This window comes from Hippocampus guttulatus, chromosome 7 (genome assembly GCF_054856545.1).
Source record: "Hippocampus guttulatus isolate MCC_2025c chromosome 7, RoL_Hgut_1.0, whole genome shotgun sequence".
NCBI lineage: Eukaryota > Metazoa > Chordata > Actinopteri > Syngnathiformes > Syngnathidae > Hippocampus > Hippocampus guttulatus.
In genome coordinates this window covers 4,904,575-4,926,767 of record NC_141267.1, presented here as the reverse complement: position 1 = coordinate 4,926,767, position 22,193 = coordinate 4,904,575, and the positions used below count along the sequence as shown (strand labels likewise).

Below are 22,193 nucleotides of genomic sequence, written 5' to 3'. Positions count from 1 at the left end.
CCATAAGGTTCCACAGTGTGTTTTACAGATAATTTCCTAAAAAAAAACATTCGTACTTCATTGTTCCATTAATTTGCTTTTTACTGGTCATTTTAGGTCTTTTTTTTTTGATGCCCGGGGAAAATGAACTTTCAAATCATGGAATTAAGATTTCGTCTCTGGAGAATCAGGATTGTTCCCCGCGCTATAAATACAATACAATTCTGAATTCTGGGAGGATTAACTAATAACACCGAATATTGAGGCACTTACTTGCGAATGCACTCACACATTGAGAATCAAGTCGATTGGGGAATTATGCAAACGTTATAGGTTCCCCTTCATCTGGCGATTAATTTGGGTCTTAAATGTCAGTGACAAAAAAAAGCCAAATTCAGATTAAACTGCACTAATAAAGTAACCACCAGAGGGTGCTGGAACTACACAAATGGAAAATAACCTGGTCAAACAGGTGTGGTGCTTTACTATCGTGACATGACGACGATATCGTGGCAATTTTCATATCACAGTAGTGCAGTGATCATTATATCCCAATGCTTTCAGCATGTCACGATTATTACGACATCGACTTATCGTTTGATCAATAAAATGGCCACAATGGTTTTTTTCCCCAGACTGGATAACTGTTTATTGACAGACATCATCAACATTCAGTTACAATGGTTCGTTCTCCCTCTAGTGAGTCACCTCGTTTCCACTGTGGGAGACGGGACGTACTCACACAAACACGCGCACCCACCCACACAGATGATGCAAACAGCTTTGTAGCACAAAGAAATAAAGAAATAGTCGACTTGAACCTACGTTCTCCGATGGCTGCAGCTGTACAATTACAAGCAGTTTACTGGCAGAAATGGGAATTAATTCCAAAAACTAAAGCCACAGTGGGAAGACTTTGGATTCAAGCCAGATGAACACAGAGCAGGCCCGTTAACATCAACCGGCCAGTATGTCGCATTTATGAAATAAGCCGCAACACATCAAACCTCAAAGCCCATTTAAAACAACCATCCCACCCAATTTCTTCAGCTGGGAGATTATCAAGCCTCACAGCTAGCGTTGCTCACTTGATAACGAAAGAGATGCAGCCATTCAACACTGCTGAGAAACCCGCGTTCATGCTGTGTAGACTTTTGATAGGCTGTACAAACTGCCCAAAAAACTAACTTAAATTTCCCACATACCCATTCCAGCCTGAGTCCATTTTTATTTTACATTTCTACATATTCAGTGCCAGATGAGGTGACTCAGGCATCTAATTAGGATGCCTCCTGGACGCCTTCCTGGTGAGGTGTTCCGGGCATGTCCCACTAGCAGGAGACGACCAGCGTGTCCTGGGGTCACCCAGGACACGCTGGAGAGACTATGTCACCCAGCTGGCCTGGGAACGCCTCGGGATCCGCCAGGAAGAGCTTGAAGAAGTGGCTGGGGAGAGGGAAGTTTGGGCTTCCCTCCTGAAGCTGCTGCCCCCGCAATCCGACCCCGGATAAGCGGTGGAAAATGGATGGATGGATGGATGGATGGATATTCAGTGCCGGTGTTCAATATTCTTGAAAATTAAGTTAATTGCTCATAGAAAGGACGTATAGTAGCCTACTTGAATTGTCCTCTTATATAGTAGCAATGTCACATCAACAATACTGTGGTTGCTGATGAGCATTTCCAGAAAAATAATATAATCTTAAAAAAAAAAAAAATCTTAGCATGACAGGACCAATGAGCTCTTCATCCATCCATTTTCTTTGGCTTATCCCGGATCACAGGGACGCGATGTTTCTGGATTCTATGCATAAGCGAGACCCACCTGGCTCAGCACTGCCAAGCTGTAACAATAACATATATTATTCATCCAAACATACACACATTTCCAATACCACTTGTCCCATTCCTGTGGTGGGGTGTTGGAGCCTGCCCCAGTTGAATTACGGCGAATGGGGGATTATAGCAGGAATATTAAGTCTTCCGGTTTGGCTGGATTTGGTTCCAGGCACTGACTCACATAAGTTCCACAGTTGCAGGAAGTTGAAAATGTCCTGAATAGGATGAGACAACGCGCGGTCGATTGCTTGATGTACGAGAAAAAGTAAAATACAGCTGTATTTACTTTTTTTATTCATATTTTCTTGGTGATCAACTTTATTCGTGTTGAGCTGTGCAATTTGGGCTGTGGTGGCCCTCTTTCATCAATCCATTGATACGAAAAAAAAAATGACATGTCATAACACAATTTGAGGTTTGTTTTTGTGTTTGCAATGGATCTTTTATCACCATATTACGCAAAGCCAGTGCTAAGTCCACCCACATGACAAGCTTAAATGCTGAGTGATTTTATCCATAAAGCTAAGGAGCCTCAGTGATGTCAGGCCTGGCAGACATCTATCTCATATTTATGAAAACAGAAGAGTTAGACAATGCTAAATGAAAAATGATTGCCAAGTTGGGATGGTTGCGAGTCTTAAAGGTATCTTTGTTTTTAATGTCTTGAGTTCGTCCATCAAACAGTTTCAGTTTTCACCGCCCAGCCGAGCCTTTTTTTTTCCCCCCTCACATGTCCACCCTGTTTAATTACATAACTCATGGCTTGGCGGGTTGCCCCATCCCGAGCACCAGCAAGGGTCCAAACCATAGCGTCATCTTCCCCGTCCTGTATGAACCGTCTCTCATTTTCAGTGGTTACAGAGGACTCTATCTGAGCAAAATCATCACACGAAACATTTGTCTTGAGTCGGAAATGTAGCCAACATTCTTTTGTCGGGAACAATGTTTGAGCTTGCTCCGTTTCATATATACAAATGTGGCCGTGTTGTTTCAGCTGAGCCTGCGTCCGCCAACGATAAATATGCAACAAAGGGTGTCGCTGTGGACCACGCAAGCGAGGACCTCGCCCTATGTTCCCCATCTCTGCCTCGGTCTCACACCACAAGAGGAAACGTCTTCACAGCAATGAGGTCCAGCCCCGAATCACTGCCCCCACAAGAAAAAAGGCTTAGGAGAGAATTAGGGGAGGAAGAACTAGAAGAAGGAGAGATTGCAGAGAGTGAGGATGAAGAGGATAACGGAGAAAATATTGGTAAAAATAGCACATTAAATCAGACATGTGATGGTGCCACAAGCAAAGATGAGCTTGTAGATGAAGGTACCGGTAATTGTATCAAAGATTTATCAAGTGTTGTCAACAGTATGACTGCCAGAGAAAGTGCAGAGGTGAGCATGACTGAATGACGCATGAATTGGCAGATACTTGGAATTGAAAATCAGCTTTGTCTAAACTCAAAAATGTGTTGTCCTGATTTTTCTTTTTCTTTTTTTAATACAAAAACAATAAACAATTGTCATTGTAAACAAGGCATATCTTTTTTCTTTTTTGTTGCAGCTTTTATATTTGCAGGTGCCTAATCTGTCTTGCTTGAATATAGACATTATTGTTTCCATCCATTTTCCGAACCGCTTGATCCTCACCAGGGTCGCGGGGGGTGCTGGAGCCCATCCCAGCTGTCTTCGGGCAGTAGGCGGGGGACACCCTGAATCGGTTGCCAGCCAATCGCAGGGCACACAGAGACGAACAACCATCCACACTATTGTTGGAGGATGATCAAACAGGGGGAAGTGTGTTGTTGTCGACACGGCGGGATCCCTTGACCGTTCCCCACTTCCCCAGGTCCTCCGCGTGTTCGTTTGATTCGGGCTGAGTTGATGTGCAAAAGTCAGAGGCTGGAAATGGAGAAGTTCTTGCAAGATGTTTTACTGAACGTTCAGGGCACAACACGAATCGATTCGGGCTCCTGTGAGTCTCAGATTTCATCAGGAAGCCCCGAGCAACTACAGTCACACGTACATATAGGCATAGTATGTTAATTATATTAATTAGGGGCGGGCAGTCCTTCCCCTCATGTAAAAATCTGAAACAAAGAAAGTCAAGCAAAGTTCGATTTTGGCATTTTGACAAAGTACAGACCATATCTGTTGGTCCACAAATCTTGAGATTAGGGTTCCTCTTCGAAGGCACTTGACAGCCTTCAGGGACTTTCCCAAGGTGGGAGACGCAAAAGAAAACACTTGGGGGGCTGTTAATCACTCAAGGGGAAATAGGAGCCCAGCTTCACACTACATTCTTTGTTTTAAGTAGCGGATGTTCAGGACAGAGACCTAATAGTCAAGGTCGACCTGTCTATGATACAAAGTTTTAAGCTAAACATATAACATAGGTGATATCTTCAATCCCTCTCTCGGACTCGAAAGAGTCCGAAAACTTGTTTGAAAAAGCTTTCCCTCTCTCGGACTCGTAAGAGTCCGAAACCCTTAAATGCATCTGAAAACATTATGTAAAGGTGATGTTTCAACAGCAAATACATTGGTGAGATAAATTCAAAACGATATGAAATGTGACAATAATAACGTAAACGTCAAAAACACTAATGTGTAATTCCAGCATGCAAAAATGGCGGTGATCATGAAAACATTGTGCATGCGTCAAATTCAAAAGTTATTTGGTTGTTTCCTATCATATGCAAGCAGATGCCCTCTCTGGTGGAGGCTGAGGAGGAGAGTATTCCTCCGTATGCCAAGGTGGTATAAGTGATAGCTTTGGGAGTGGGGCAGCGTTCGTTCGACGAGAGGGGAGTTTCTCGCCTGGTGGATGCGAGTTGCACAAGCAACAAACCGATCAAATACTTGGCGATCATCGTCGGTGGATACTTTGAGTGTGATGACAATTTTAGGGCAGACCACTTGAATTCAGGGTGAGTCGCTGGGAATGCTGTGTGTGGTTTTTTTTTTTTTTTTTTTTCAAGATGTGAGCTCAGCTGCTGTTGGATTGCAGTTTTCCTGGGTGGAAGTTGCTCCTGCGTTGTCTGTTGCCGGGTTCAATTTGGAGTCGTCTGGCTCTGTCCGGGATTCGTCGAGCGTTGTTTCGAAGTCGTCAGGCGTTGTAGTCGTCCCAGGCTGGTCTCCCTGGCTGTTGATGTGATGGAAGCTGATCCCTGTGGGGCCTCAAGCTGGTCTGGTAGACGTCAAGTGGAACCACGTGTCTCCCTTTCCTTGCAGGCGAACCGCAGATGAAGTCCTCTCCGTCACCTTGTATGGACCCGTCCACCTGGGTTCCGACCACTTCCTTTTCAGAACCTTTAACCACACAAGTTCACAAACATTCATTAGCGGTGGAGCATCGGCCTGTTTTCCGGTCAGGCTGGAGAACGTAAAGGTCAGCTGTCGCAGCCCAGGCGGTCCCTCCACCTGCGATTCCTCCAGTGGAGCTGTTGGTGCCGGAAACGGTCTGTTGGTATGACATTCAAATGGTGTCCACCCTTTGGCTGAATTTAGTGACATTCTTACATTCATTAAGGCAATTGGGAGAGCCTGTACCCAATTTAGCTTAGACGATGCTAATGCTTTTGCTAATTTTTCTTTGATGTTCCTGTTCATTCTTTCAACTTGACCTTGGGACTGTGGGTGGTACACTGAACCAAAAGAGTGTTTTAAACCCAGGGCCCTTTCTACTTCTTGTAGATGTTTGTTTTTGAAATGAGTTCCGTTATCGGACCTGATTTTCTTTGGGAACCCATGAGTTGGAATGTAATGATTGATCAAGTGTTTAGCCACAACGTTCGCTGTTTCCGTTTTGCATGGATAGGCTTCTGGCCATTCTGAAAAAGAATCCACAATTACCAACAAATACCTGTATCCTGACACTGGTTTGATCATGTCAGTGAAATCCATCGAAACCACTTGACCAGGAGCAGTCACGTCCGGATCGTGAGTGCCCTGTGGTGGCTTCGTCGTAGGCATGCTGTTGTACCTGCTACAAACACTACAGTCCTGTAGTTCACTTTTTACAATCGTTCTCATGAAAGGGTGCCACCAGGTGTGGAGTCGTCTCAGTGTTTCATCCACGCCTACATGGCACACTCCATGGGCTTCACTTATCAACTGTTTCAACTGTTTTTGTGGTGGGATGCATCTCCCATCCTTTTTCCATATTCCATTATCACTCTTTGCACCCCCTTTCGACTTCCACACACTCTTTTCTTCTGGACTGGCTTGCTCTTGCCACAACTTGACCGTATGCTCATTCACCTCTTCCCTATCGGTTAATTCATTCTCACTGATCATTAGTTGCAATGTGGGAAGATGATAGCCTGCTGCCTCTTTCGCCGCCTTATCAGCCGAATCATTTCCTTTTGCTACAAAGTCTGAGCGTTTGGAATGTCCTTTGCATTTAATGATGGCCACTGCTTTGGGCAGCATTAAGGCATCTCGCAATGCTAGGATGTCTTGATGATGCTTAATTGGCGTTCCTACAGCAGTCACAAAATCATTTCGTTGCCACTCAGCCAGAGCCGTGTGTATTACCACGTGCACATATGCTGAGTCAGTGTAAATGTTGGCAGTTTTTCCCTGGGCTAGCATTAAAGCTGTTTGAACCGCAATCAGTTCAGCTCTCTGTGCTGATTGGGGACCTGTTAGTCTTTTTGCTACTACCGTCGTGAAGTCGTCATCCGTCATTCGTGTCACAGCGAATCCCGACTGGAGTCCTTTTTCTCCTTTGAAGCAACAGCCATCTGTAAACAGTATCATGTCTGGATTATTCAATGGTGTCTCATACAGTTCTTCTCTGAGCGTGTTTTCGTCCACTATCCGCTGTGTGCAGCAGTGTGGTTTTCCTTCCATCATTCCTTCCGCCATGTTGACGCCTTCGTGCGTAAACAAGATGTGGGGTTGGGTTAGTATTGTCTCGATTTTTCTTTGTCTCCCTCCTGTCATGGTGAATGCCTGGCTTGTGACGTATTGTACAGTGCTGTGTGATGTGCGGATAGTGAGTGGATGATGTAAAACTATGTGCGATGTTTTCTGAACGAGCCGAGCAAGAGCTGAGGCAAAAGCCGCACATAAAGGATGTCGTTGTTCATATATGTCAAGTGGAGTGGATGCATACAAGCAAGTGTATCGTTCACCAACTCCCCCTTTCTGAAAAAGCACAGCAGACACACTGCTTGATTTTTCAGACACATCAAGAAAGAACATTTTGGTGTAGTCTGGAATGGCCAACGAGGCCGCAGAGGAAAGAAACTGTTTCAAGCTGATAAACGATTGGTCTGCATCAGAAGTCCAGGTAAGAGAGTGAGTCAAGTTTCGCATGCCTTGGTCATTAACCATGGCGCGCAAAGGACGTGTGAGTTCAGCGAAGTCTGGAACATGGTGTCGAGAATAATTACAAAGTCCCAGGAAGGCAAGCATTTGCTTGACATTGGTGGGTTTGGGATGGTGCAAGATGTCATCCTTGTGTGAAGGTGACATGCCTGTCCCGTGTCTCGAAATGAGCCGCCCAAGGAATGAAACTTGAGGGCGTGCGATTTGAAGTTTGCTCTTCGAGCATTTCAAGCCAATCGTTGCCAAGTGAGCAAGCAGAGATCGTGTGGCTTCAACACACACAGTTTCAGAAGGAGCAGCCAGCAGAATGTCATCAACATATTGGATCAATAGTACTCCGGCTGGGAGAATTAGTGGCGCCAAAAGTTGCTTCAAATAGGCATTGAACAGGCCTGGAGAGAGAACAAAGCCTTGTGGCAGTCGGTTGTACGAATAGCACTCACCATTCCATGTGAATGCGAAATACTCCATCATGGAGTCATCAAGCGGGATGCAAAAGAAAGCATTCGCCAAGTCTATACAAGTGAAATGAGTGTGGGATGGTGCAAGTTGAGATAAGGTAGAATGCGGGTTGGGAACAGGCAAGGTAGGTGTCAAGACAGCAGCATTGATGGCGCGTAGATCGTGAACCATGCGGTATTTTCCGGTATTCTTTTTCTCTACGGGTAGGATGGGAGTGTTATATCGCGAACGCGGAATTTTGCATAGAACACCCGCTTCCAGCAACCCATTTATTGTGTCTGTTATACCGAGACGCCCTGATTCTTTAGTTGGATACTGTGGAATATAAATCGGCTCGGGTTTTATTTGAAAAATGACTGGAGTGACGTTGCATCGTCCCACGTCTGTTGAGTCGGTGGCCCACAAGTGCTGTGGAAGTTGTTCGAGCATGGATGCAGCGAGATCACTATCGGTCATTTCTCTGCCATGATGCCTGTCCAAAAGATTATGTTCAAGAACAATCAGTCGCCGTTGTACACTCCCTCACGAATGGACCAAGATCCTTGGCTGTGTGTTGTGGAGAAACCATCAGCGAGACATGTGGATGGCAGGGTGGCATATACGGGTCGGACGGATCTGCCATCATGTACCATTTTTGTTGTTCGTCTGTTAGAGAAACCGAAAAGGCTACTCCTGGCTTTCCTACAAACAAATCGCCCATGTTCAATTGCCACGTGTTTCCCTCAACTTCCTTAAATGCTTCACTGTACACTTCATCACTTTTTCTGTCATAGTAGAGTGTGCAATGCATGCAGTCCGACACCATGTCATAAGTGCGAAGGCTGCGAACCCAAGGCGACCATTTCGTCCAGAAACTCTCCGCCTTCCTCCAATCAGTTGAATCTGTGTCCACTCTCGCCCAGTAGATGTCAGCTGTGGCACAGGCAATTGCAGGTGAGGTAACTTGTCCCTCGAATAGCTGTAATAGTTGAGCGTCCGTGTAGACAGATTGAGTAGAGCAGTGGCAGGAGTTCCCATCAGGGAACTCCAAAGTGAGTCCATCAGGGCTGCATTTTATGATCGGGGCCGTCTTGATGAGGAGATCACGACCCAACAGGTTCACTGGACAATTTGGTGCAAAGACAAAAGAGTGCATCAACGTTCGTGAGTAACATTGAGTGCGGACAGGGGTAGTCATGTGCAGGGTGGTTTCCTCTCCCTTGAATCCAACTAATGAGATGCCGCCGGTAGTAAGGGAACTTTCTGGTGGTAAGTTCATGACGGTGGAATGTCGCGCTCCAGTGTCGACCATGAAAGGTAGAGAAGTTCCTCCTACCGTCAAGTTGATCATCGGTTCCTGCAGACCGCGGCTAGTGGATCCAGGGCCCCATCATTGCGAATATTGACCGGCAGTCGGTGGCAGGTATTGTTGGTTTGGTGGTTGAGGAGGGCCAGGTTGCAGAGGTGGCATGACAGTCTGTTGTGGTGGCTCATTATAGGATTGTTGGTTGTAGTCTCCCCTGCCACGTGACTGTGCGTAGCCTCCTCTGTCGTAGCTCCTTTGTTGTCCTCTGCCTCTGCCCCCCCATCTTTGTCCTTGTGGTCTGGCTCGGCAGTCACGTGCCCAGTGGCCCATTTTGCCACAGTTAAAACATTGTCCTTGGTCACCAGGGGGCGCTCTCCGACCCCTGAATGGTCCCGACTGATACATCATGCACTCAGAAAAGACAGAAGGTGATGAGGTGTTAGCAGCTGGTGGAGTCACGGGCTCCTCCTTTTTCTGCAAGCTTTGGAGCTGCATAATAGTCAATTGGGATTCAACGTTCTTTCGCTTTTCATTTTTTGTTTCGTTATCTTTACTATGTCTCCGTAGATGGTGCTTCAGGTGAGACAGCCAGCGAGCGTGGTCAGCGCCAGGGAGATCAGGGTTTGATTCCATGGACTGGACTACGGATTTGGGAACCCCTTTTAGCACAGCCGCCCGAAATACTTGGGAATAAAGAGAGGAGTCAGTGGGTTGATGACCTGTTTTTAGCACAAAATCGACTTGAGCGCGATCAATAAATACTGCTGCATCCTCATCTGACTTTGGAGCAAACATCAAGTCAGAGATAACGACCTCGGGTATGGGGAACAAAGCATCTAATGCTGTCAGTATTTTCATAAACTGTGTGCTAGTAAGTGCGATGTTGTCCATAATGTCTGTAAGTCCCGATTGTTTCAAAAGAGTCTCTAACTGAGACAGCGGGCACGATTGCGTCATCAATGCTCTTACGTCACCTGCTGTGAGAATTTGACCTGTCGTGGCGCGCTGGACGGCTTTCAGCCAGCTCTCTCCACCATTCTGCATGGGAGGAAGTTTCTGCAACATCAGACTGAGGTCAGAAGGGGTGAATGGTTTATAATACATTGCTTGACATCCCGACACAGGGTCCACCTGGATATCATGGGAGCTTGGAAAGCAATCCCTCCCATAGAACGAGTGTACATGCCTCGCGGGCTCTGTGAAGCATCTGCATGTACTGAGGTGTCGATTTCAGTGTGTCGCGATGTACTCAGTGGTGAGTCTGGATGTGTATCTTTAAGGCTCTGTAACTCGCTTTTCATGTCAGTCATCTCCTTCTGCAGCTGGGACATGTATAGGTGTGTATTCACAGTCGCCATATCCTGTCGTCGTTCCCCCTCCTCTATCTCCTTCTGTCTCTCTTCAAAAATAACATCTCGAGCCTCACGGCTGCGTCTCATCTCTTCCTCTTCCTGTCTGTGTGCTTTCTCCTCTGCGTCTTTTAAGAGTGCGAGTAGCTCGTCACTAACATTCCTCGGCACTTCCTGATGTCTTGTCAACAAACTTTTAAATTTTATAGCTCTGTCTAGCAATTGTCGCGGCTCACGCCTGTATTTCATTAGTTCGTCAAATTCTTTTTGTATCATGTCGATTGAAGCAGTGACTCCTGCAGCCAGCGAGTCCGCAGCTGTCTGTCTGGTCGGATCAGAAGGTGGTCGACCCGCAGCGCCAACTCCATCCCAGTCCACTTGTAGGCTGCCTCCATAAACTGACAAGATAGGACAAACTGGTACAGATGTATCTTTAAGCATTTGTTTTACGTTTGCGTAAGGTGAGTCGGTGAAAGGGTTAATAGGCACACTTTGTCGCCCCACGGCAGACTCACAATAGGATGGCGGCGCAGAGGGCAGCTGCTTGACTCCCACACTTTCTGTCTGAGATTCTTTTCTTGACTGTTTTACAGCATAGCCCATTGCCAACAGTCTGGCATTTTTTGTCCATTTTTCAACTTTCTTTAGACTTCCTCTCACCTTCCTGCCTCTCGGAGACAACTTGTTTGTTCTTTTCACATCTTCCTCCAATTTTTCCTTTTTATTCAAACATGCTTTTTCTACTTCTTTCATCAGAGTCACCAAGCACGCAGCCGAAGACATCGGCGGGAACCAGCCCTTGTCACAACATTCTCTCACCCACTCTCTCAGTTCATCCCTTTTTTCTTCCCTACTTTTCTCTGGCAAAGCGCCCACACACACACTACATGCACTTCTCACTTGATCACTCAGCAGCACACTACGGCCATGGTTTGGAATAACACGGGTATCGAACCACTCCAACTCCCTATCGAATTCCCCATCCATCTTTATACTTTAACAACACAAAACAAATTACAAACAAGGACACGACACACAGATTACAAATAAAGACACGACACACAGATTACAAACAAAGACACGACACACAGATTACAAACTCCTCTTCTCCCCTCCTCTTTTTATTTTATTAGCGGCCTTATTTATTTAATTAACGTCACACAAATGGAGGTCAATTCTTTCCCTATCAATCTCGCCCTACCTTATGCTGTAAATTGAAATGTGTGACTCCCTTTATTCTTTTTCCCGGGAACCCCTTTTATTCGCGAACTGCAGTATTTAATATCCGTGAACTTCGTTGTCCACAAACTTCTGACTCACGAACCTCTTTATTCGCGAACCTCTGTATTCGCGAACCTCTTTATCCGCGAACCTCTTTATTCGCGAACCTCTTTATTCGCGAACCTCTTTATTCGCGAATCTCTGTACAAGTGAATTCTCCTGTATTCTCTTTATGATCTTATTAAATTTGAGGAATTCCTGTTTCTAAAATTCTTGACAGAACGAAACAACCCCGCCTAAAATAAGATCAGTCTTAAAATCAACTCGTCTTCCTCGAGGAATTCTAGTCTCTAGGATTCTTAACAGAACGAGACAACCTCCCTGAAGACGAGTTTTTCCTTTCCCTTTTTCCTTATTCTCTTGTACTTCACTTGTATTTCTCTTAAAATCAACTCGTCTTCCTCGAGGAATTCTAGTCTCTAGGATTCTTAACAGAACGAGACAACCTCCCTGAAGACGAGTTTTTTTTTCCTTTCCCTTTTTCCTTATTCACTTGTATTTCTCTTATTCTCTTATTCTCTTGTACTTCTCTTCTTTACCGGTTATTTTAGGCCTTTGGTTTAAGCCGCAAAACGAGGAATTATTACTCCTATAACTCGATAATTCAAGCGGAGTACACCCAGTAATACGTTTAAACCGGTTTAAACCGTAAAACGAGGAATTATTATTTCTAGAACTCAGAATTAGAGCGAAATACACCTAGTAATACGTTTAAACAGGGTTTCTCAATTACCAGCCCCAAACTAATTTGGTCTCAAATCAAACGTGAATCATCACATCATATCAGTCAACAGGGCAGAAAATCAATCGAGAGGATAAATGTCCCCTTACCTTATCAATTATGGCGCGCCGAAATTCTGCCTGTTGACCGACAATCAGCTCGAATCACGTCGGGGTCACCAATTGTTGGAGGATGATCAAACAGGGGGAAGTGTGTTGTTGTCGACACGGCGGGATCCCTTGACCGTTCCCCACTTCCCCAGGTCCTCCGCGTGTTCGTTTGATTCGGGCTGAGTTGATGTGCAAAAGTCAGAGGCTGGAAATGGAGAAGTTCTTGCAAGATGTTTTACTGAACGTTCAGGGCACAACACGAATCGATTCGGGCTCCTGTGAGTCTCAGATTTCATCAGGAAGCCCCGAGCAACTACAGTCACACGTACATATAGGCATAGTATGTTAATTATATTAATTAGGGGCGGGCAGTCCTTCCCCTCATGTAAAAATCTGAAACAAAGAAAGTCAAGCAAAGTTCGATTTTGGCATTTTGACAAAGTACAGACCATATCTGTTGGTCCACAAATCTTGAGATTAGGGTTCCTCTTCGAAGGCACTTGACAGCCTTCAGGGACTTTCCCAAGGTGGGAGACGCAAAAGAAAACACTTGGGGGGCTGTTAATCACTCAAGGGGAAATAGGAGCCCAGCTTCACACTACATTCTTTGTTTTAAGTAGCGGATGTTCAGGACAGAGACCTAATAGTCAAGGTCGACCTGTCTATGATACAAAGTTTTAAGCTAAACATATAACATAGGTGATATCTTCACTATCTAGAGCGTTCAATCAGCCTGCCATGCATGTTTTTGGAATGTGGGAGGAAACCGGAGTACCCGGAGAAAACCCACGCAGGCCCGGGGAGAACATGCAAACTCCACACAGGGAGGCCGGAGCTGGAATTGAACCCGGTACCTCTGCACTGTGAAGTCGACGTGCTAACCACTGGACCACCGGGCCGCCCACACATTATTGTTTTGAATTTGTCATATTTATTTTTGCTGAAATCTTCCTACATCACTGCGGGCCCTCACTGGTACGCGTACAGGAAGAACCACGCCACTGATTATGCAGTCTCATCAGTGGGCCAAACAGCCTTCAGCCACTGGGAAAGCAAAAAGTCCGAAGTCCACCTGCTTGACCTGGATTTCACCTCCACCTTCAAAACCATCCTCCCACAGACATTGGTGCTAAAGCTGAACATTCTTGGCTGAAGAACTGGATCCACACAACAGAGCACACACTGTCAGGATTCACAACCATGTCTTCTTCGCAATCACTCTCACCACTGCTGTCCCCAGGGCTGTGTGGTAAGCCCCCTCCTGCTCACAATACTGACCTATGACTGCTCTGCAGAATTCCCATGTTGTCATACTGTGAAGTTTGCGGACAACAAAACAGTCGTGGGATGCAAGATGAGTCCGAGAACATCTGGTGGACTGGTGCAACGAGAACATTTGCATCGTGATGAAGACCAAGGACATGGTGGTGGACTTCAGCAAGGACAGACTCTCCCTCCCGCCAACCCAACCCTCTGTACATTGAAGAAGCAGCAGTGTACGTGGACTCCAACTCCAAGTATGTTGGGGTCCACCTTCCCGAGGACCTCACCTGGAGCCCAAAAACTAACCTTCCTCCCTTGTCTCTCTGTTAAAGAAGGTTCACCATTTTCTCCTGGAACCTGTGATGTGTCAGACTCGAGAGTTGTATGTTGGCTAATTTCTACAGTGTTTGGTGGAGGGCGGCTCGACGGTCGACTGGTTAGCGCGTCAGCCTCACAGTGCAGAGGTGCAGGGTTCGATTCCGGCTCTTCTTTGTGGAATTTGCATGTTCTCGCTGTGCCTGTGTAGGTTTTTTCCAGTTACTCCTGTTTCCTTCCACATTCCAAAAGCATGCATGGCAGGCGAATGGAACACTCTAAATTGTCCAGTGTGAACGTGGATGGTTGTTCATCTATGTGTGCCCTGCGATTGGCTGGCAACCAGTTCAGGGGGTCCCCCACCTGCTGCCCGAAGACAGATGGGATAGGCTCCAGCTCTCTCCGCGACCCTTGTGAGGATAAGCGGATCAGAAAATGGATGGATGTTTGGTGGAGGAAGTCCTCAGCATCAGGGTGGGTGGCACAGCAGCTGCAGAAACGAAGGCTTTTCGAAGGACGCTAAAGATTATGTGCTACAGCTTCCCCGCAACCAGATATCTTCCCCAGCAAATGCAGAAAAAAAGTCTGTCCATCACCAAAAGCCCAACCCACCCTGTGGACACTCGTTTCTACTCTCCTCTCACGCAGGACGCTACGCAGCATCCCGAGCAGGGCCACTGGGTTCAGGAAAAGCTTCTTTGCGGAAGCTGTTAAGACTTTGGAGTCCTTTCATCTTCATGTGTATCCATCCCTGCACACTGAACAGTATTTTTTCCCCCTCCAAACACTAAAACCTTGGAGATATGGTGCAAGTCAAGCCTCTTACCTTTTTATTTCAACTGTGTCCACACCTTGCTGCATTTGGATCTTTGCTGTATGTTCAAATGCTGAATAAGCATTTCCTTATCTTATTGTATTCATGTTTTGTTGTTCCATTGTTATTTTTGCAAATCATGGGACTTACTAGGCTAACCTGGGACTTTGGGTTTTATGTTTGTGCTATATCTGATGTGGAAATGTGTAAAGATCCTTGCATTTCAAACAAACCAATATAGTCGGCTACCATCCAGGACATGTTCAGATAATGCAATTCCGCAACATGTGGGTTTATATGCCGCAGTATTGACTCTTGTCATTTCAAGCAAAGAGAAACAAACCCCACGTACAAGAATCACCTTTAAATTATTGAAATGATGCTTCTTCTTTTGGTCAAGATCCGTCGTCTCATTTTCGATGAGCTAATTCAGGGTAACGTTAAGTCTTGTGGCAACTCCAGGGTGTCCGATGGGTTTGCGTGTGGCCTCTCTACATGCCTAATGTAGTTGAGTATGACTGCAGCACCAGTAGTAAATGACAGTCTTGCCCACTGGTGAGGCCAGTATTTTTTGGATGTGTTTAAACAAGCCAATGCTAACGTCTTTTGGATGTGACTGACTTTATTTGATGTCTTAAGCCTGTGATTACGCATTTTCCAGCCGTTTGCGATCAGGGATCAATGATGTCACATCTGAGTGCATCTCTTCTCTCGGGACAACTCATGAACTGGTGACCTCAAACCGCTACTTCTGAATGAATTATATGATACATTTTTAACTTTGCTTTAAACGGTGGACTCTGCGCAATCACTATTGACTAGCATCACCTTGGATTAGACAAGAGGTCTCCAAACTACGGCCTGGGGGTCATTTGCGGCCCCTCATTAATTTTTCTGCAGTCCGCGACATGACAAAAGATGCGTTAAACTAACAATGACATTTGACATGGGTTGCCAGTTTGTTAAAAAATGGTCTAGGTAGACTGAGTAAGAAGGGAGGGTGTCGAAAAAATAGGTGCCATTACCACCAATAAATGTATTTGTTTATATACTGTAGTACTTTTCTCTATGTTTGAAGATACAAATAAACCATTTATGATTTATGAAGAACAATACAATTTAGCTTCTGAACACTAGTGAATAAATCCATCCATCCATTTTCCGAACCGCTTGATCCTCACTAGGGTCGCGGGGGGTGCTGGAGCCTATCCCAGCTGTCTTCGGGCAGTAGGCGGGGGACACCCTGAATCGGTTGCCAGCCAATCGCAGGGCACACAGAGACGAACAACCATCCACGCTCACATTCACACCTAGGGACAATTTAGAGCATTCAACCAGCCTGCCACGCATGTTTTTGGAATGTGGGAGGAAACCGGAGCACCCGGAGAAAACCCACGCAGGCCCGGGGAGAACATGCAAACTCCACACAGGGAGGCCGGAGCTGGAATTGAACCTGGTACCTCTGCACTGTGAAGTCGACGTGCTAACCACTGGACTACCGGGCCGCCACTAGTGAATAAAGATATGGGTAATTTAATTTTAAAGGCAAAAATTGTTTCTTCCACTTTGTGCTCGATGTACGTATTATAGGTCATCACTGTATCATTATATACTGTATATCACTGTCAATAATATTAATATTAATACTTCCCACTTGTCTATATGTATCTGTACATGAGAGTCCTGATTTGGAAACGCTCATATGAGTTGGCAGCTGGAGCAAAAAAATTATCGTATAATTTTTAAAGTGTAAGGATACCATTTTAGTGATCGCTATAATTTTGTTTAAAATGCATATTTCCAAATTATAATAATATGTACCCTGTCTACCACATGTAGCAATTTATTGAAACATTTTTTCTAAATACATAAAAAAATAAATATAAAGTTGAGGTTGGCATCTTGGCTTGGCTCTCAGCCGGTTTCTCACGTGGCCCCTTTGCAAAATGAATTCCCCACTGCTGTTGCATACCAATAATAAGAGTTATCTGGGGTTGCAATGGTGGATCTTTATCCATTCGTCCTTGTTCGATAGAAATGCCTTAAAGTCACATTTCTGCTCACGCATGCTTTATCATCCGAGTGGACGCACATATTCTTGACTAGCATAAATTGACAGTATGACATGTAACTATAGATTGCGTATTTTTCATTGTGTCGACCGAGTATAAAGTTTACAGAATGTGTGTTACATTTTCAACCAGCAGATGGTGCTTTTGAACATGACTTTCATTCAAAACCTTCCTTCTTTCTGTCCTCAAGTTCCTTAAAAGTGAATATCAACCTGAGTGACTGTATAGTCCAAGGCTCTGGGGGGGGGAATACTGACAATGATGTTCATTCACTTCCAGCATGTTGGAATGCCAATTCTTCGTCCTGCTGTAACTGCTTGGTTGCCTTGTATTTCATAGTGGATGATGACGGCTTAATGCTAGTGCATTTGTCGTATAAACATTTGAGCTCAGGGGTTGAGGTTGCTTCTGAGTGATTTAATTTCCTGGGCGCCACTACGAAAACATAATTTTTTTCTATGCATCTAGTGCAGTATAATCCAACGTTAACATTTGTGCATGATTGAACAGGATGGCACTGTTGGTTTGAATCAATGAATCGATGATTTCGAGCTGTCCAGAAAAGACAACGTTGAAAGATTTCTGCCCTACCTGCTGCACTTGCATCAAACAGGAATGCTATGGATTACTGAGAGGACTGTTGACATGACGTTTGAAAACATGACAGAACCAAGTATTGTGTTAACAAGACAAATGACAGTCTGGTTGCATGGTAAAGTTTAAGGCACTCTGATGAAAATGTGCTTTTGGGAAGCGGCATGAAGGCAAAACGCAAAAACAAGCCTCTCACAATGTGTTGACTGGAAATCACGGCTGCATGGGAAGGCACACATCTCTGTGATTAGCAAAACGTTCAAAGTCTTTTATGTGAGCAGTCTCTAAAACTTAAGTGGGCACATCCTGTGCAGTATGCAACTACATCCGAGACAATGTTTCATGCTGTACTCAAATGAGACGTTCCCGAATCAGATCCGACCATCCAAGAATGCCTTCCACAAAGAAATGTGTTTTATAGTTTGCGATGAGATGAAATGCATCTTGTGGAAGCCAACCGAGTACAAGGGAGTGTTTGTGTATTTTTAGACCATCCCAGCTAACCTGAACATGCTGCTCTGAAATACTTTCCAACATCTGCCGCCCATCAGGATGTCTGCTTTCTGAGCCACTACTGCATTCCTGAGCCACTCCCAATACCTGGATCTAAAAAAAACAGCCTACCCCGCCGTTACCCCTGAGCTCTCATTACCCACTTCAAATCACGCTGTAGCTATTTAGTACCAAGTGCAAGGCTCCACCCTCAGATTTTTTTTCCCTTCTACTTATAAGAGTAATACAAGTAACAGACATCAGCAGCATGAATTCAGGTAAACAATGGAAGCACCAGTGCGTATGTGACAGGAGCAACACACGATTACAGTAGCTCCCAAACATCTTACTATAACCACAAGAGCAGTTTTCTAAAATTATTTTTTCTTAGTGCCTGCTCCTGAAACCGAGAAAGGAGATTTACTGCCATTCATTATTTTCAGGTGTCGAAGCCCATTGAGCTCAGCATTGAAGACTTGACATAATATTTTAGTCGTTACAACTCGTGGACCTAATCCCCCCCACCCCCCACCTTCTTGCAGCTATTCAAGCGTAATTCTTGGCCAGAACAAATAAAAAGGCTCTCGCTTCAGAATAGCATTCCATACTAATAGAAAGTCAGCATGAGAGCCTCCGAGGTGTTATATCAGAGCTCAGACCTTGTCAGTGTCTGAGAATTTGTGGGATCTGCAGCACTTTGTCTTTGGGAATACTGTATCGGAATTGTAAGCGTGTGGGGGGGGGGGTGTTGTTGGAACACAGCAAAGTGACACAGGATCATATTTCATAAATAAATTCTTTTTATTTGTAGCATATAAAATTAAATCATTTTACAATTTATTCCAGTATGACTTTTGATATCCAAATAAAGTAGCTACATTTTCAGAGATAAATAATATAACAACGCTAAAAACATTCATTCATCCTTTTGACATGTTTCAGTTTGTCTTTTTCATGAAGGGAGTTCACTAGCTGCCACAAAACATGAACAAAAAAAATGCCCATGTCAGGAAATCGTGAAACCACCCGCTTGATAAACAAGTGGAGAGGTTACGCTGTGGGATGGTATGCTAATTGATGTTCTGTGTGTGCATATGTACATATGCGCACGCAAGTCTACAGTCTTGGCCATGTCTGATGTTAACGATCAAAATATACACAGTGAAATTGATATCAGCAAATAACATGACTGTACAAATGTTAATTACATTTTGCTCCATAACGAAGCCAGCATTGATGCTCCCTTAATATGAAGCAATTCTGAGTTAAGAGTGCTGATGTAGTCACAGCAAACAGTGCACGTCATAAAGTCCTCCTGATGTAAGCCCACAATTCCTTAGGAATCTAGTTACACCAGGAAGCCGGTAGTTGTTTGGCGCCTTATTTACACCCCTGCATTCATCCGGACAGCCAGTGGCTGCCACTTCTCTTGCTTAGGGGCTCAGGAATGTCTTCACCAATCAGTCTTTGAACTTGTGGATGTCATTGGAGAGGCGGTAGAAAGGATAGGAGGCTTCGTTTGCGTGGGGGCAGTTGTAGGTGCACTTGCAGGACTCGATCATCATTATGTTCTTGTTGAAGGTCTCGCCATCCTCGCAGCGGAATTTGACTCGGATGGTTCTGGTGTCATGAGGGCTGCAGCAGCGGCCATCGACGCAGGCGCCGCAGTACTTGGGCCTGAATTTCTTCAAGCTGGAGCAGCCGGCATAAGTGAACTTCGCAGGCTGGCTGGACTTTTTGGTTCGGCTGCATTTCTTTCCTTTCTGCAAATGAATGAAGGCAGTGGGGCATTAGCTGGGAATTCAAGTCCTGAAGTGATGTGCTCTCATTAGGCGAGGCTAACATTTTGTGGAGGTGGCTGAAGCTTACCTTGAGACTAGAGTAAGGTGACTGCGTGCATGGTCGCACTTCGCAGATTCGAGTCTCCTTGACCAGCTTGCACTCGTTGTTGTTGTTGGTGACTCTGGTGGAGATGCCCGTTCCGCAGCTCTTCGAGCACTGAGACCAGGGTGTGGTTTGGATGATGCACTTCTGGCTGTCAAACATTTGAATCTCAACTTGCGGCCTGTAGGCTGCTGTGAAAAGAAAAATATCTCATCAGCAAACTTGACTCTCACAGTTTTTGGACGTTCATGGAAATGTGAAGTAAAAGATTGTTTTCTTACCAGCTTGTGACTTGAGTCCCCCCTTGACAATCGCAATGAGCTCATTCCTCTCGGTCAGGTCTCTTTCCAGTTCGTCAGGCGTCTTGTCTTTGCCAAAAATCTTCTCCATAATGTCTGTGTCCTTGCCATCATCACACACCCACTCTTCGCAGCACTGGCCTGCTACCTTGACCAGCCTTGGGTTGGCACAGCCCAGATTGGGCAGAGAGAGCTCCTGGGGGCACAGCGGGACACATCCCACAGCACCGTCGATGCATGTGCACTGGTGTTTACAGTTAGGCTGGAAGCTTTCTCCGTTCTGGTAGATCCGACTGTTGTACTCGCAAGGTCTGCCCTCTAACTTGGCTGCAGGAGGGAGAAAAAAACAGGAATTTTACTCTTCCCTGCTCTTCTTTTGGAAGACTTTGCTGCCAGGTAAGGATCTGCTAACCAGTCTAAAAAGCTTTTTCAGTGTGCTTTGAGGTTTAGTCAAAGCGCTATCTACATTCCACATTACACAAATTATGACCATATTTGTTCTTAAGGTTATTAGTTGAAGTGGGCTTAACCCCCCCGCCCCCAAAAAACATACACATGCTTTCTACATACCTCGGCAGATGCCACGAGTTGTAGCAGCAGCAAAGGTGGCCCCAAAATTACACTCCAGCCCTTTGGTGTGGTCACAGGGCTCGGTCAGGCTGCAATCCTCATTCAGCTGCCTGGCACAAACTTTGCAACAACCGCAACCGTCCAGGACCACGCTGACACCGGGTGCGCACTTGGGCATCTCCAGCGGACACTCACACACAGATGAGCAAGAGGAGAAAACCTGTGTACACAAGCATGAGTGATTACTTATGAGTTGGAACGGTGATCTCCCCTTGAAAAATAGTGTTGACTTCCCTCTACATTTCGAGTGAAATGAACATGAATAACTCACCAGGTTGATGCTCCCCAGGAAGGTAACGACAACAAAAATCATCATCATCTTGGTAAAGTTATTTGCAAACAGGAATCCAGGTCCCAGAATAAGAAGAGTTGACCAATTCTGTCTTGTTGGACGTGAAGTATTCCTTCTTGCAGTCTTGCTGTGTTCGCTTCTGGTCTCTGGAGGTCCAAGCTGGGCTTAGTGAAGCTCTCAGTATCGTCTGCTGAGCTGAGGCGTCCTCCTCACTTATATACTCTACTGGGAAGCTGACGTCGTCCCCGGGCTGCCTGCTGAACTGTTCCCAAAATATGCCAGGAATGTTTCTCGGCCTTTTTCCATCCAAGACATAAGCTCCGCCCTGTCTAAACCGTGTGCTTTTTTTCTGTCTCTCACTCTCAAATGGATTTTTTCCCCCAATGGTGCCCATAAGAACACATTTTTCTCCTCTCACATGTTCCTTTCTTGTTTATCATAACCCGCTTCTACATTCTTTCAAGAGCAACTTTAACTGCCTAGGAGGAAAAAGCAATATGTTTTGGTCATTTGGTCATCCCGTTTGTGTGTACTCACCAAATACTCGGATTCATTTTGAATGGATTCTCTGTCCTATATCTAACGAACGATGGTTCAATTCACTTTTATTGAGATTCAAAATGTGAAAACGTCATCATGATCCTCCATTGCCGTGACGTAATTCTGACCGTGTTTGTTGAACCCACATTTATCAGCCGTTACCTTGGAAACTGTTTACAACAGCAGTAGTTTTTTTGTTTTTTTTTCACACGAGAAACTAAAGGTGTGGGCTGCAATACGTTTAAAGGTCTATTTCTGTCTCTCCGGTATATTTTATTCAGCGGAGTTAAGCGCTTCCAGATGCGCGCCACAACGCAGACGTAACTATGTTACCATATTTGGTATGGCAGTAGCCTACATTATTAACATACCGCCCCCACCCCGAGCCCCCTCCCATACCCTTCTTTCGGCAAGCAGACCACAAAGCATTCCTGACAGCTTAAACGCTTGTTAAATATGTTCTTCGTGCAGGGAAATTCCTTTCCATGCAATGCTCGGGGCAACTTTAACTTTTCACGCCATCTGTCCATCACGCCTCCGAAGGGAGAAAAAGTAGGTCCCGTTACAAATAAAGCGCTTTCCACAGCAAATGGAGTTGAGTTGTTTTCTTGGTGGGAGAGAGGCAGACTTCGTTTTTGATCAAA

General features: G+C 45.3%; 2 protein-coding genes and 2 long non-coding RNA genes across 5 annotated transcripts in view; 2 read left to right on the top strand and 2 right to left on the bottom strand.

Annotated features, from left to right (window-relative positions):
• znhit6 (zinc finger HIT-type containing 6) overlaps nucleotides 1-3,346 on the top strand; it is a 37,849-nt gene extending 34,503 nt beyond the window's left edge. For both annotated transcript variants that reach the window (XM_086115354.1, XM_086115355.1), the window contains one exon: nucleotides 2,813-3,346. In XM_086115354.1, coding sequence (XP_085971480.1) covers nucleotides 2,813-3,222 — 410 coding nt within the window. In that variant the 3' untranslated portion in view covers nucleotides 3,223-3,346. The remainder of the gene's footprint in view (nucleotides 1-2,812) is intronic.
• A 1,434-nt stretch (nucleotides 3,347-4,780) lies between these two features.
• LOC147202043 (uncharacterized) lies at nucleotides 4,781-11,011 on the bottom strand. Its single transcript, XR_015101414.1, has 3 exons — nucleotides 10,758-11,011; nucleotides 9,868-10,640; nucleotides 4,781-6,557 (listed from the first exon to the last, which is right to left on the bottom strand). It is a non-coding gene; the product is annotated as an uncharacterized LOC147202043 (long non-coding RNA).
• On the top strand, nucleotides 9,885-11,127 carry LOC147202042 (uncharacterized). The gene is made up of 3 exons (XR_015101415.1): nucleotides 9,885-9,967; nucleotides 10,200-10,230; nucleotides 10,999-11,127. It is a non-coding gene; the product is annotated as an uncharacterized LOC147202042 (long non-coding RNA).
• A 7,554-nt stretch (nucleotides 11,128-18,681) lies between these two features.
• On the bottom strand, nucleotides 18,682-21,209 carry ccn1 (cellular communication network factor 1). The gene is made up of 5 exons (XM_086116369.1): nucleotides 20,989-21,209; nucleotides 20,658-20,877; nucleotides 20,070-20,414; nucleotides 19,774-19,979; nucleotides 18,682-19,667 (listed from the first exon to the last, which is right to left on the bottom strand). Exons 1-5 carry the CDS (start codon nucleotides 21,034-21,036, stop codon nucleotides 19,365-19,367), a joined length of 1,122 nt encoding a protein of 373 aa, XP_085972495.1. The 5' UTR covers nucleotides 21,037-21,209; the 3' UTR covers nucleotides 18,682-19,364.
• Nucleotides 21,210-22,193: the final 984 nt, after the last annotated feature.

Bases quoted from the DNA above. Each gene is read 5' to 3' on its own strand.
- ccn1 (XM_086116369.1), bottom strand. From the start codon at position 21,036: ATGATGATGATTTTTGTTGTCGTTACCTTCCTGGGGAGCATCAACCTG. The intron at 20,878-20,988 runs GTGAGTTATTCA...TTGTGTACACAG, and splicing joins TCCTGGGGAGCATCAACCTG to GTTTTCTCCTCTTGCTCATC. The intron at 19,980-20,069 runs GTAAGAAAACAA...TTCTTTTCACAG, and splicing joins GGGACTCAAGTCACAAGCTG to CAGCCTACAGGCCGCAAGTT.